General features: G+C 36.0%; 1 protein-coding gene across 2 annotated transcripts in view; it reads left to right on the top strand.

The window, feature by feature from the left end:
• The window catches only part of llgl2 (LLGL scribble cell polarity complex component 2), a 30,120-nt gene extending 17,245 nt beyond the window's left edge, over positions 1-12,875 (top strand). The window contains exons 9-26 of one of the 2 annotated variants that reach the window (XM_051914560.1): positions 348-402; positions 764-918; positions 1,070-1,281; positions 1,531-1,598; positions 2,487-2,640; positions 2,757-2,861; positions 3,577-3,869; positions 5,026-5,173; positions 5,345-5,495; positions 5,627-5,743; positions 7,309-7,475; positions 7,557-7,818; positions 7,913-8,075; positions 8,179-8,207; positions 9,510-9,557; positions 9,968-10,010; positions 10,105-10,166; positions 11,867-12,875. In XM_051914560.1, the coding sequence (XP_051770520.1) occupies positions 348-402; positions 764-918; positions 1,070-1,281; positions 1,531-1,598; positions 2,487-2,640; positions 2,757-2,861; positions 3,577-3,869; positions 5,026-5,173; positions 5,345-5,495; positions 5,627-5,743; positions 7,309-7,475; positions 7,557-7,818; positions 7,913-8,075; positions 8,179-8,207; positions 9,510-9,557; positions 9,968-10,010; positions 10,105-10,166; positions 11,867-11,871 (2,237 nt within the window). In that variant the 3' untranslated portion in view covers positions 11,872-12,875. The remainder of the gene's footprint in view (positions 1-347; positions 403-763; positions 919-1,069; positions 1,282-1,530; positions 1,599-2,486; positions 2,641-2,756; positions 2,862-3,576; positions 3,870-5,025; positions 5,174-5,344; positions 5,496-5,626; positions 5,744-7,308; positions 7,476-7,556; positions 7,819-7,912; positions 8,076-8,178; positions 8,208-9,509; positions 9,558-9,967; positions 10,011-10,104; positions 10,167-11,866) is intronic. The other variant, XM_051914561.1, reaches the window with a different exon arrangement.
• The last annotated feature ends 2,563 nt before the right edge of the window (positions 12,876-15,438 follow it).

Below are 15,438 nucleotides of genomic sequence, written 5' to 3'. Positions count from 1 at the left end.
GAAGAATATAAATCATAAAAGAATACAATGATATTGAATTAGCTTTATTTTTGTAATCAAAATTCATCTGCTATCTGTGATGATTTTCTTTTTCCAAAGATCTTGTCGTAATGCATGTTGGGACTGCATCATGCGATGCTACCTTAGAATTTGGCCAAAACAAGGCATCTTTTAAGGTGGCATAATGTTGTTGCCTACTTTTTGGTGCCTAATATGATGCCTAAAATGCTGTCATAATAGGCAGATCACTAGGTTTTGGAACAAAGCCATGTGTCTTTGACTGGTAAAATGTATGCATATTGAGCTATCTGTCCTTACGTCCTTAAATGAACTATATCTCTGCACAGGTGCCTTCCCCTGCAAGGCCATATCCAAAATTATACAGCTGCCATCAAAACAAGGGTGAGTCTTGTATATTGTTTATTAGACAGTACAGTGAGTGTTCACTAACTGAAACTGAGACAGGTGTGTTTGCTTGTGGTGTCATTAACCCAGAGTGCTTCACCATGACTCACAACTTCTGGTTTAATATTTAAACCTTCCATAGACGTTAATATGTTCCACTCTACATTAAGATCCTCCATCTGATTTTTCTTTTAACACTAATCTCTAGCCCATTTTATCATACTGTCCTTTCATGTTGCTTTATTGTTCTCCTTTTTTATCAAAATATTTGGAAAGTTTTGGAAGATCCAAGGGGAATTTGTCATCTAGTAAACACATTCTTATCCAAAATAATGTGTCTTCTGTCCTCTTTTCCCAGTCCCCCATTCCTCATCTTTAGCGGAGGGATGCCAAGGGCCAGTTACGGGGACAGACACTGCATCTCCGTCATCCACAGCAAAACCCACGAGGCACTTGACTTCACCTCCCGTATTATCGACTTCTTCGTTATTCGCGAGGGAGAGAACCGCAGAGGTAGTGATTGATGCTGAGAGACTCATTGGTCTTTTCTTCTTTTAAATATGTCAAACACACCTTTACATGCTTTCTTCTACATCTACTTAAACAATCATATTAGCTGAGCTGCAGTCAGTGCACTTCCTCTTATGGTCTAAATGTGTTGCAGGTGAGCCAAGTGCTCTTGTGGTTTTGGTGGAGGAGGAGCTTGTGGTGGTGGATCTGCAGACTGAGGGGTGGCCCGTCATCCAGACGCCTTACTTGGTGCCATTACACTGTTCAGCCATCACCTGCTCGCACCACGTCTCCTCCATCCCACTCAAACTGTGGGAAAGAGTGCAAGCTGCAGGAGCCCAGCAAAGCACACACTACTCCAAGAAAGTACGCAAGAATATGCATGCACAAATACAGAAATATTAAGCTCAGATCGCATGTTACTGAATTAAACCACTCACCAGGAAGAGAATGCTCAAATGAAGTGCTTTGAACTGAACTTTTCTGGGGTAAATGTTAGCTGCTGTTGGCTTCAGAACGCGCCCACAAATGCGCCAAGTGTGGTTGTGATGGTTTCTGTTTAGCAGAACCTTGGACAACTATTCAGTTCTTGATTTCAAATCTGTCTTTTTGTAGCCTTGGCCTATAAATGGAGGTCAGAATCTTGCCCCAGACCCTCCCCAGAGAGACCTTCTCCTCACGGGGTGAGTAGACGTGTGTGATCTAATGCTGTCGGTCTTGGTGTGATCTTACAGTCTTGAATTTACTGGTTTCCCTGTAAAGTTTCAACCTGTAAAATATGCAGAACTGTTCTGTTTATAATTATAAACATGTGAAAATGAAGAACTTTTTGGAATGATCCTTCAAATATCATTCTAATAAACTTATTTGGGGGTCATGTATTATTATTATTATTATTATTATTATTATTATTATTATTATTATGTACTATTTTATTATCAATGTTGAAAATGGTTGTGCTGTTTAATATTTTTGTGTAAACTGTTTTTTTCCCCCAGGATTCTTTGATGAATATAACATTCAAAAGAACAGCATTTATTTGAAATTGGAATATTTTTAACAACTTTATTAATTTAATGCATCCTTGCTAAATAAAAGTATAAATTTCTTAAAATAAATAAATAATCTTAAATCTTATAAAATAAAATGAGATTTTGTTAGTAGATGCACAATAATAGATTAATAGAGCTTTTCTTTTTGCCTGTATGTGTCTGTTTCATTTCGCGTGCATAACTTTCATCAGATAATAAAATCAGGAAATATCAGATTCTTGTTCTTTGCATCATAGATTATTTTACAGTTCCTAAAATTGAGTATTAGTACAGTAATTCGGTTTTGTTTTTTTTAAAGCTAATTGTTACTCTCATGTGGTACTTGAAAGTCCTGTTGGTACTTGGTCCCTGTTTAAAATGTTTGCTCAATACATTTGGGTTTTTCCCTTCTCATGGCAACCATGTGAATAACAAGGAAAAATGCTATAATAGTTTCACCTGTAGGCAATGAGGAACTGATTATTAAAATGAATCTTACCTTTCATGTTAATTATTTTGTATCCCTTTTCCTCTTAAAAGGCACGAAGATGGCACGGTGCGTTTCTGGGACGCCTCAGGGGTCTGTCTTTACCCCATGTACAAGCTCAGCACGTCGGGAGTCTTCCACACAGATGCCGACCCAAATGACAACATGAACCAGGGCAGTGAGGGAGAGTGGCCTCCGTTCCGCAAGGTCTGTCTTGCCTAAAAGTATTTTCACTCACACTCAACATCTTATTATTAGCACAGCTGTTTACTGATTTCATCAAACATTTGATTCAGTGTATTTATTATTTTTCAATATATCAGGTGGGTTGCTTTGACCCATATAGTGACGACCCTCGGCTTGGTATTCAGAAGATCCATCTGTGTAAATACAGCGGATATCTGACAGTGGCCGGAACTGCAGGACAAGTGAGTTCACATGTGGGAGTTTAAGCTGCATTTATTTGATGAAAAATACAGTAAAAACATTAATATTGAGAAAAATTTTTCCGAATCTTATGATATGCTGATTTGGTGCTTAAAAAACATTTCTTATTATTATCAATGTTGAAAATAGTAGTGCTGCTTAATATTATGAGAGGAAACCATGTTTCCATAAAGATTATTTCATTTAAGTTCAAAAGAACAGCATTGATTTAAAATGGAAATCTTTTGTAACATAATAAATGGCTTTACTGTCACTTTTGATCAATTTAATGCATCTTTCCCTAGTAAAACTAGTAATTTCTTTTAAAAAAAAAACACTGACCTTAAACTTTGACCTCCAGTTCACGCAGTTGTCATCTGATTTCTCATACTTCTTAGTCGCTGCTGATAATTAATCATGAGAGAGAACTTGACTAAAGCTCTCTGATTTAGCAGCTTATTAACAGTCCACTACACATCATGTCTGCCATTAGGAAATGAGATGAGCTCGGTGAAAAAACACTCTTCAGGATCAATAGCTCTGCCCTTTCACTGAACTACTATATGAATTGTGCTTTAAGGATTAAAAAAAAAAAAGTGTACTCTGTTTTACAGGTTTGGTTTGCAGTAGTGAGATATTGCAGTTTTATTTTCATCTGCTCCTATCAAAATGTTCTGAATAAATATTTTCTCTCTTTGTCTTCCTCCTCCCACTCAGATTTTGGTTTTGGAGCTGAACGATGAGGCTGCCGAGCAGATGGTTGAGGCTACAGTGGTGGACCTGCTGCAGGGTCAGGAAGGCTTCCGCTGGAAGGGCCAGGCTCGTCTAGATGTGCGGGAGGATCCGGTGCTGTTCCCTCCAGGCTTCCAGCCCTTCGCACTGGTGCAGTGCCAGCCGCCCGCTGTGGTCACGGCAATCGCTCTGCACTCAGAGTGGAAACTGGTGGCCTTCGGTACCAGCCATGGCTTTGGTCTATATGACTACCATCAGAGGAATAGCGTCATGGTCAAGTGAGAAGAAAAACATTTTAAATAGCATTCCAGGTTTATTAGTACAAAATGTTGATCTGTCACTGTTAAAACACATGACTGTCAGGGGATACAAATGAACAGTAAGGAATATCCTTAAAATTAATCTGAAATATAGAGCACAATTGAGCTGGTTCAGATTGAGGATGTGTGAGAATATGTGTTCTGATGTGATCACCACAATTGTCTCAAGAAATTTTCCCTTCAAAAAGGGGAAGTCTTTATTATAGCTATAGTGTTTGTCACCATGGTGTACTTTTAACATGATAAATGCGTCAGTGGAAAAGCAGCTCCTAGTCTGATTCACTAATCATATGATAGTCTGAAAAAATATTTAATATTTTCTTTTATATTAAACATGTTAAAATATTAACACAACCTATAAACCATATTGTTTTTATTTACATTTATTTTTTGTGCAATACAAGTCGAATGTACTCACCAAAGCTGCATTTATTTTTATTAAAATACCTTAAAAACAGTAATTTTGTGAAATATTACAATTTAAAATAACTGTTTTTTTTGTTTTTTTTTATATATATTTTATTTTAATATTTTTTTTTAAATGTAGTTCATTCCTGTGATGGTGAAGCTGAATTTTCAGCAGCCATTACTCCAGTCTTCAGTGTCACGTAATCCTTCAGACATGATTCTAATATTAATTTTGAAAACCGTGATCATTTTTTTTTTCAGTATTCTTTTATGAAAAGAAAGTTCAAAAGAGCAGCGTTTATTTGAAATAGAACTCTTTTGTAAAATTATAAATGTCTTTACTGTTACTTTTGATCAATTTAGTCTGTCCTTGCTGAGTGAAAGTATGAATTCTTTGTTTAAAAAAAAAAAAAAAAAATCTTACTGTCATATATTTTTTAGGTTTTCAAAATTGCCTCCCTTTTGACTTGATATATGGCAAAAGTTACACTTGTTAGCTTTAGCTTTTTAAAAAACGTATGTAGCTACAATTTATAATTGTCAGTTAAAGTAATTTCAAGCCTTTTATTTATGAGCACAAGACTTTAGATTAAACTGTTAAGATAAAGACCATTTAATGTCATTACAATCATAAATTCTATCAGTTGTGGGGTTTTTTTCCCCCTCTTGCATAGAATGCTAATAGTTATTTGCTGTCTGTTTGCAGGTGCACCCTAAACCCCAGTGATCAGCTGGCCTTGGAGGGGCCGCTGTCACGCGTCAAGTCCATCAAAAAGTCCCTGCGACAGTCCTTCCGCAGGATTCGCCGCAGCCGGGTCTCCATGCGAAAACACCACACTAACAATGCAGCCAAGGTGCATATTGGCTCTCTTTTTCTCTAGTGCTTTAGTTGTTCAGCAGTCAAATGAACATGTGACTAGGCATCATGCATGCAGTTATTTTAAGTAGCGATTAGCGTTACATACTTTGGAGTTGTTGAAACGGAGGTTCTGGCTTGATAGTGAATATTAGGAATGTTTCTGCAGCTGCAGGAGATCAATGCCAGGCTGGAGGCCGAAGCTCTGCAGGAGATGGAGTTGGCTCCTGTACAGAGAAAGATCGAAGCCCGTTCTTCTGACGATTCCTTCACAGGCCTCGTCAGAACACTCTACTTTGCAGATACGTTTGTCAGTGATAGTGAGTACCACGCTGTTTCTAATCGTTGAATATTAAATTTAGGGTTAGCATCAGTCTTCTTCCCAACGTATTCTCTCAGATGGTGTGTGTATGACTAGCAGAAGACCTTCATCTGCCTCTCTCTTCCTCAGGTTCTCACAGTACGCCCTCATTGTGGGCAGGAACCAATGGCGGAGCTGTCTTTGCATACATCCTCCGTGTGCCATCACTAGAACGAAGGGCGGAGGATCCAGTAGTGGCTCATGCAGGTAAACAAAAAATGATATATATATATATATTACATTTTAAGAGCTGTTCAACTCTGAAGCAGATGAACAGACATTTTAATCATTTAATAAACACATTTACTGAACATTGGTGTCTTTTAGAATAAAATTGTTTCTGCTGTTTTATAAGTAATAAACTCTAAGGTTTTGTGTTAGTGATTTCACTACAGTTAAGGGTTTTTTTTGCTCTCTACTTCACTTGACAATACATTTAAACATGGTAAAATCACCGTAAAGGGTGAGTGTTTTTTTTTTGTTGTTTTTGTTTTTTTTAAAGAAATGAATACTTTTATTCAGCAAGAACTAGGGATGTCCCGAGCTGATCTCAAAGATCAGTATCGGGGCCAATTAGGCATTTATTTTAACTGATCGGTATCGGCTATCCTAAGCCTGATCCTTTATTTTACGTCAGCTGTCATGCAAGTGTCGTGCAGTAGGTGGCGGGATGCGCCTTCAAGTGCGTTTGTCAGCCATAACGAATCACTCGAAAGTAATTTATTTACTGTATTTTTATCTGCCGTCAGACTGTCTGAGACGTCCTTGACATAAAGCATTGCTATGGGTTGCGTCTTGCTTCGGACTTGACTGACAGACTGGCATTCTGACGCCGTGAGCTTCATGCTTTCTAACCTTAAATCCACTGTTTTTCTTTTTGTGGCAATTATTCTGCTTATTGTACATATAAGTTTATATCAGTAGTGCACCATTATAACAGATGTTTACATCTACCCATGTCTTTATGCCTATAAACATAATTGCTGTAGTTATTGTTATATTAAAATTACTCTGTAGTGATTAGATGCCTTTTTTTTTTTTTTTTTTTTTACATTTGAGCCCCTGAGAAACTCTTTGTACGTCCTTGTATACATTGGATTTATTTTAATAACTTTAATGTACTTGAAGTGTGCACCAAGCTCTAGAAAAATACAAGTGTCGGATTGGGACTAGGTATCGGCAGAAACTCAGTATTCAATGACTTGGATCGGATTGGGTACACAAAAAACCTGATCGGGACATCCCTAGCAAAAACTTGTTAAATTGACCAAAAGCGACAGTAAAAGACATTTACAATGTTCCAAAAAAATCTATTTAAAAAAATTTTGTTCTTCCTGAATCCTGAAAAATCCTGTTTCCACAAAAAAAAATTAAGCCACATAACTATTTTCAAGATTGATAATAATACAGAATGTTTATTGAGCACCAAATCAGCATATTAGAATGATTTCTAAAGGATCATGTGACACTGAAGGCTAATGGCTGCTGAAAGTTCAGTTTTGCATCCCAGGAATAAAGTACATTTTAAAGTATATATTAAAATAGAAAACTGTTATTTTATATAATTGTATTGTAGTAATAATAATAATAATTGTACTAATTTTAACAATATTTCTTAATATTACTGTTTTTACTGTGTTTTTGATCAAATAAATGCAGACTTTGAGCATAAATTATAAAATCTTACTGACCCCAAACCTTTGAACAGTAGTGTGCACAAAACCCTGCTTGCATAAACAGATCTTCTATAAAAAGTGCTTCTCCATCCCCAGCTAAAGAGATTCAGTTGATGCATCGTGCTCCAGTGGTTGGTTTGGTGGTCTTGGATGGCAAGGGCTCCCCTCTGCCCGAGCCCCTGGAGGTGGCCCATGATCTGGCACGCAGTCCTGAAATGCACGGTTCGCATCATCTATTGGTTGTGTCAGAGGAGCAATTTAAGGTGAGAATTTGCACTACAAAACATATTTTTCCCCAATTGCCAACATAGATTGTGTGTCTTACCATATTTGTGTGTGCACAGCTGTTTACCCTGCCTAAAGTGAGCAGTAAGTCAAAGCTGAAGCTGACAGCGGTCGACGGCTCTCGTGTGCGCCGAGTGGGCGTGGCTTGGTTTGGCTCTCGGACCGATGAGCAGTTGGAGAGCAGCCTGGTGGTGCTGACCAATCAGGGTGAGCTACATGTCATCTCCCTGCCCTCTATCAAAATGCTGGTCCACTATCCTTGCATACGAAGAGAAGACGTCAGTGGAATCGCATCTTGTGTTTTCACCAAATATGGCCAAGGTAGGAAATGCTCACTTTTACACACACAGTCCATTTACTCACTTATGTAAAAGCATGAATCTACTCTGAAACTGTCTGTCTGGTCGTCTTTTAGGTTTCTACCTGATCTCCCCGTCTGAGTTTGAGCGGTTTTCTCTCTCCACCCGCTGGGTGGTGGAACCACGCTGTCTGGTTGAGGCGCCCCTACAGATGAGGCCCAAGACCCCATCAAGTCTCGTCCACAGGGACCAGCCGGATAGAGTACCTACTGAACACAGGTGTGTTTAGTTGTGTAGTAGTTCAGAATTCATTATTCTTTTCCTGTTGTCAAGGATTAAGAAAAGTGTTTTATATTGATGTTTGTTTGTTCTGTCTTTCCAGAAATTTCAAAAGGGAGAGTGATGGATATGGTGAGATTCAGTGTGCTTTTTCTAGATCTGTGTGAATTGTGCAAACTAAGCATCCAATTCTAAAACATGCATGTTCTTAGTGCTTTGTTGAATGCTTCCCCATGTTATTCCTATAAGTTACTCATGCAAGAGACTTCTGTCCATGCTTACAGACAATCCGTAGTTGATGAAACGGTGCCACATTAATACTTGAAATTTTGCTAAGAGCAAAACTTTGTATTTCAACTCGTATAAGCACCAAGCATATATACTAGTGTGTATATATACATACATACTGGTTATATTATATTACATGGTATAGTACAGCCTTCATGTACTCTCAGAAATATCATAATTTCAAGTTGCGCTTGTTATTAGACAAACAGCAACTGACCAATGACGATCAAGTCTTTATATATGTTAAACTGAATACAAGATATTATTGTGACAGCTCATGTGACAATTACAAGTGATTTATTCACTCTGAATTTAAATAACTATGATTTCCTCATACATTTATGTTTTAGAATGTCATTAACAATACTGTAAATATCAACAGTACAACTCTAAATTCTAAATTTAAATATATATTTTATATATATAAATGATAAAATGTATTTAAGATGAAATGCGCAAAAATCACATACTCTGGGTGCTTTTATACATATGTGTGGTTTCAGTTGTTCCCTAATTTTTTTAAAATTTAGATTAAAATTTAAAACAAAAGTTATTGATGAATCATGATGTGTTCTTGTAAACGTTCATATGCAGATTTCACGTACAAAATCCGTGCTTATGCACGGTTAGTGAATGAGACCCATTGTTTAATTATATTTTATTAGATAATTTGCCTGTCATTAAAAGTTGTTATTGGTAACTAAAACTATTAAAAATTGTTTTTGTTTATTCAAATAAAATGTAAATATAAATATTATATAAATGAAAATTTAAACGAAAATTAGAAATTCCTTGGCAAGTAACTGAAATAAAATTTTGTTGGATAAAAGTTCAAATAAAACTTTGTTGAAGTACTAAAATTACTAAAACTGAAAAATAAATTAAATCTAAATATTGTCATAAATATTTTTGACAAAAGCACAAAACAAAATTACTGAAACTTAAACTACAATTAAAATGAAAACTAAAAATATTCAAATAAAAGCTCATTTAAAATATTAATAAATACTATTATAGCATATAAACAATACTAAAACAACACTGTTGTGGCCTGCCAGTTGCAACAATTACGGATTGTATTTATAACTCCTCTTTAAAGCATTTGCAAGCTTTTGCCCGACTGATCAGTGTGCTTGTGTGTTCCAGAGAATTCTGCTAAACAAGTAATGGAGCATGCTTTGCTCAACGATGAGAGTGAGTACATGAGGAATCAGCAGTTAGACAGGATATTCTGAAGTAGTTTAGATGTAAAACACCTCAGAGCATTATCAGATTGTTTGTATCTTGCTTGCTGTGTATGGTTTGTGACATGCAATTGGCCTAAAACAATAATCTAAACGTGCTGTATGATTAATCGTGGCCTGGTCTATGCAGTCATGTGTGCGCATGATCTGTAACACTCCCATCTGCCTGCACAATAATATTGTCATATTAATATCTGTGCAAAAGAAATTATGATTTGTTGTTTATAAACAGAAGAGCTCAGTACTTTACATGCAGTTCCAGAGAGGATGGTGTTTGCTGGACTCGTAGTATTTAGTGTCTTAGTGATTTACGGGAAAGACTTTGAGTATTTGTTTGAATCACATCTTGCTCTCACACAGGTGTGCTTCAGGAGATCCAGAAGTCTCTAGAAGGAGATCAAACGTAAGGAAGTTTAACTTGATGTAGATTTTATTACTTTATTAATATTCATTAATGCCCGTAAGGTTTGAATAATCTGCCAATTTCTTGTTTAAAGGACGTTCCTAGAGAACAGTTTGAAGACTAAGCCAAAAGCAGGCAAAATGCTGAGCAATGGAGGTAATTATTTTCAATTCCTAATTAGCATAAATTGTTATTCCAGTAGTTATATTGTAACTAGCCCTATTGCAAGAATTTGAGAGAACAGTGATTACTGCCTTTTTTTCCTCAGTATTTGAAATGCAGATCTTTATGTATGTGCTCCGGTGCAGTAGTGTGTTATGTAAGCACTCCAAATGTTTGGAGGTGCTCAGAGTGCTGTTCATTTAAAAGTGGGTCAGGTTTGCATATTTTGCATAATAATCACAATGTGCTTTAGGTTCACTTTTTCATATTTGAGTAATTCCAAATTTCTTTGGTTGGTACAGGTCATTTTCATACAATGTTAATGACATGCAAAGAAAGAGAAGATAAGAGAATATATGTAGATTTCTCTAGAATTTCATTTAGAGACAACTTTAATAATAATATTTATAACAATAATAACATTATTATTGTTATTATTATTGTTATTATTATTATTATTATTATTATTATTATATATTCAGGAAGGCCGGGTTATACAAAGTACAGTGTGAAGTTAAAAAGACCAAAAAGATATTTTGTAAAGACAGAGGAGATCAGAATAATTATGTAGAACTTCTCTTAGCGACTGCTCTCATAATATTATTATTATTATTATTATTATTATTATTATTATTATTATTAATAATTATAATTAATAAATAATAATAATAATAATAATAACAATTGTATTATTATTAAATGTGGATCAATATTCTCATCTCCTCTGTCTTTAAATTTTTATATTTTGTTCTCATTTTAAGATTTATTTATTTATTTATTTATTTATTACTATTAAATATTATTACTAAAAATAGTGTGAATGTAAAATGGGCTGATACCAAAAAGAGATTTTAATTTTTCATTTTAATGTAAATATCTAAATTTAGAATTTAAATGTTTACTTTAGAGTTGTATTGTTGATATTTACAGTATTGTTAACGACATTCTACAACATACTGTATGTAAATGTATGAGGAAATCAGTTTTTATTTATTTAAATTCAAAGTGAATAAATCACATGTCCTGTACACATGACACATGTACACATGACACATGTAATTGTCACATGACCTGTCACAATAATATATTATATCAAAGAGTATAGATACAGAAAGACGGTTCACTTCTATTAGTTATGAATGGGAGAAACGGCAGCGTGCAATATGGCGGAATACATCCCGCCTTCTAAGAGCCAATTGCTGATTGATAAAGGCATTGCATCACTGCAGCCGTTAGAGGCTCCGGTTCCCATAGAAACCTGAGACTCGCGCTTAGAATTGCACATGCACATTGGCTCGTCTAGCCTGAAAAAATATATATTTTTTTTTTTTTTACGTTATTTGAGCATAAGAAACAACATTTATGGGACAGTTCATGTCGAATTTTGTTGCTGATTTGAAATGTTTTCTAATTATGAGTTCGACAAGCAGTTTAAGATTTCAGGATTCCCCCATTCAACTAGATAGGAATTGGTCTTGGATGCCTAAAATAGCTGCCCGGAGGCGTTGCAAATATGGCCGCTGAGTGACTTTTCTTGAAAAGGACTTTGCTTATATTCAGTTTATTTGTCAGCCAAGATGTCATTATCACAACAGTTCTAATTGAACTTTGATCTGTGTTTAGAAACAACTTTTATTATATAATTTTTGAGCTTTATGTTCATTGCACTTCTTTGCTTTCTGCTGCGTCCACAGACTGAGCCTTTTATTCCCAGTGCCTGAACTATTCTGGATCCGCTCTTCATTCCAGACTTGCTTATGATCTGAACACTACTGCTAGTACCACTACTGAACCATGAGAAAGCCTTGCCCTGGAGAGAGGAACCTCCCACTCAAGAGCTTCTACACCCAGGGAGACGACAGAGAGAAGAGAGCGAGGGACCACCTACTGTGCCTGCTAAGACCAATCACTGTATCTCCACTGAATCCATTACATGCTGACCGACCGCCCTTCACACCACCAGCGTCCACCAGTGCAGCAACCTGAGCAAAAGCAGTGGCATTTGAAAAAGACTGACAATTTTGTTTTTTAACTTAATTTTAAATGCATGATTTTTCTTTTATACCAAATTAAGAACCTCAGAATTTACATAGATGGTGTATAATACCTGGGTGAAGATGCCATAAGCTGTTGCTGATGAATTAGGGTAGGACTACAAGACAGTGTTGGCACTAGATGCTAATACACCGTTGCATTTAACCCACATACACATTTAAAGCCCTACTGAGTATTCCACAGGTAGTGTTGCCTTTCCCCCGTCCACGCCAATGAGAACAGTGAGTAGATAAAAGTTCTTATAGGTACTCGTACACTACTGTGTAGTACATATGCTGTAGTTTCTAGGGTGTACAGCTTTCTGAGGGGCTAGGTTTTTAATTTCTTTTTTTTAATGTAAAACTTTTGTTATGCCAATAATGAATGATGTAATTTAGGAATGTAATTTTAAAATATTGTAGTCAAATGTTTTAATATATGTGTATATGAAAATCCGTACCTGTTTTGACGGTGGGTTCCTTTTACGGAGGGCTGTATTTTCTGATCTGAGGAAATATTTTGGTACTGTCTCCTGAAATGCAATTAGCGTTTTCTTTGGGGGGGGGTCTAGAATATATTTTTGTAGAGACATGATTATGTATGAGAACACTAATTATTATTCTTTGTAACTTCACACTACAGTCTTCTCAGTAAAGATTTTTCACACAATCTACTGTCTTTTTCATCATTTTGGATTTTCAGTTTGGGGAATTCCAAAACCAGAGGTTATTAAATACAACAGTGCCGTAGAGGTGCGGGTAGAACATTTTGCTCTATCTTTTTAAAATATAAAGAATCTAAAACATGCATTTTGTTCAAGTCCACACTAGTCTAGTTTTAAATACTAAAAATGGCCTAAAATTACACTCAGAAAGCTAGAGCAAAATTGGTTCATTAACTCTATATCCCTATTTTCTAAGTGAACTATAACTGTGCATCTGTCTAGTCATTTAAGGCTGCTTATAAGGTGGTTGTAGCTTCTGAAAACATTTGAAAAGAAATGTCCCTTTGGTCAGATCAGCTGTCATACACATTCAGCCAAGAGTTTTGATCATCTATTATTGAGAGATGCTTTGTTCCCTAATCGCAGTAGCTCAAATGTTTACCTGATATTGGACACCATCTCTTAAAGAATCCTGGAGAATAGCTGTTTACGATGTTGTGTCACACAGCACAAGCAAGATAATTAAAAGGTAGAGTTCTTGTATTAGTATGGTCAAGTAAGTAGCTTCTGAATATGAATGAGATTCACATAATTAAAAACAACTAATAACATAATACTTGTATTTCCCTACTATGGCAATGATGTTAGTAACAACGATCAAATTGATTTAAGGACAGGTAAAAAAAATGACTGTAATTGATTAAAATTGATTTATATTTTTAGTTTACTTTTTTTTTTTCTTTTTTTTTTTTTAATTAGACAACCACTGTGAAGTAATATTAATTTAAAACTTAAATACTGAATCATTTTAAAAGACAATTTATCCACACAGATGCACTTTAATATTTAATATTTAAGTCTTTGATATAAAACTTCTTTCAATATTTATGTTTATCCTGATACATAGGGTGTGTGTGTGTGTTGTCACTTTTTTTTTTTATCCTACATTCTAATCTAGACCTTGATTGAGAAAGAAAACTTAAAAGACTTTTCTGAAAAGTTTGGGAAGGAATGTCTTCTGGAATTTCATTGTAAATGTGTGAGCATCTGTCAGTGTCTTTCTCTTGCTCTCTCATGTATCAACACCTTTTGTCACCCTTGCAGTGAAGCCTCTCACCTTTCCACCGTCTGTTCAGCAGCTGCTGATATGAATGGGTGCATAACTATATGGTGTGCCGTCAAATATAAATTATTCACTAGAGCCCTTGAATGTTTGTGCATGCTTGTGTGTGTGTGTTTGTGTTTGTCAGAGAGACTGTGTAGGTGTTTGAGTCCAGTCACAGGATAGATCCATGGAGTTTTCGGGACTAGCAGAAATGCTCACCAGACCCCCTCAGTACCTTATACTGTATGTACCTGAGAAGACCGGTAAGTCATTCGGTAATACAAAGATGCAGTAAGTTTTTTGTTTGTACTTGTTGTTAATGGTCATTTGATTTAAGTATCAATGCCTGTTTCCAATTTTAAAGAAACAGATATGGAATTTAGATGGTAATTGAGTGCTTGGAAATATCATGTTATACTGTCTATATCTAAAGTCACATCTCTAATCCAATTGGCATTATTGAGAGTGAAGAGCTAAATGCCTGAAACCCAGTCCTAATGGTGACCCATTAGGTCAGGTACACCTTGCACTCTAGTTGAAAGACATGACACATGATCTCTACCCATGGTAGTTAAGGTTGCTGATATGCGTCAGTTTCACTAGACCTGCAAAAAAGTTCAAAATAAGTGAAAGTTTTGCAGACAGAAGGATTAGTATAATGATATTAAGGTTGGTGAATCTTCCTGATACAGATCTTTTAATCTTTGAAAATATTTTAGTATTCTTAGGTTGTTAGAAATGTCTTGACGTTGGGGGTAAAAGTCAGAAAGAGGACCTGTGAGGTTACTTTGACCGAGAATCATGCCTCCAGCCAAATCCCCTACCAGGGCTAGAGGAGGGAAGCAGAAAGCTTTGGCAGGAAAGACAGACAAAAAAGAATCAATTCCTCCAAAAAAAGGAGGAAAGACTGAATCTCAAATCCTCTCAAATAATAATGAAAGTGGGAAAGGAAAAGGTGATAAATCTGTAAAGAAGGAAACGATAGCTGGGAAAGGGAAGAACAAAAAAGATGAAGAGAAGAAAACTGGGAAGAGTGACCAAACCGAGGCACCACAACAGGAAGAGATAGAGACCTCTAGGCAAATAGCCAAAGCAAAAAAGCAAAATGGCAAAATCTTACCTGCTAAGGTGACTAATGGCATTACGGGAAGAGGGAGAGCTGGGAAAGCTGTCAAATCAAAACCTGACCAGAAAAAAAATCCAGCCAAAACTCCTGCAAAAGGTGCAAGAAGGAGAGGTGCTAAAGTAGTAGATACAGAAGAGGATGAATCAGAGAGTGAGAAAGCAGAGAGCTCAGAGCAAGAGAATGATGAAGAAGGTAAGGATGACAAGAAGGAGGGGTCAGATTGCATCGAGGACACTGCTGGGACAGACGCAAGTGTATTAAGTGGTGAAGAAGAGCTGTCAGATGTAGACAAAAAAACAGAAAAGGAGGAAGAAGAAGAGGAGAAGAAAAGTGAGAG

This window comes from Ctenopharyngodon idella, chromosome 12 (assembly GCF_019924925.1).
Source record: "Ctenopharyngodon idella isolate HZGC_01 chromosome 12, HZGC01, whole genome shotgun sequence".
NCBI classification, from domain to species: Eukaryota; Metazoa; Chordata; class Actinopteri; order Cypriniformes; family Xenocyprididae; genus Ctenopharyngodon; species Ctenopharyngodon idella.
Note: the sequence above shows the minus strand (reverse complement) of the source record. Positions and strands in the feature narration are given on the sequence as shown.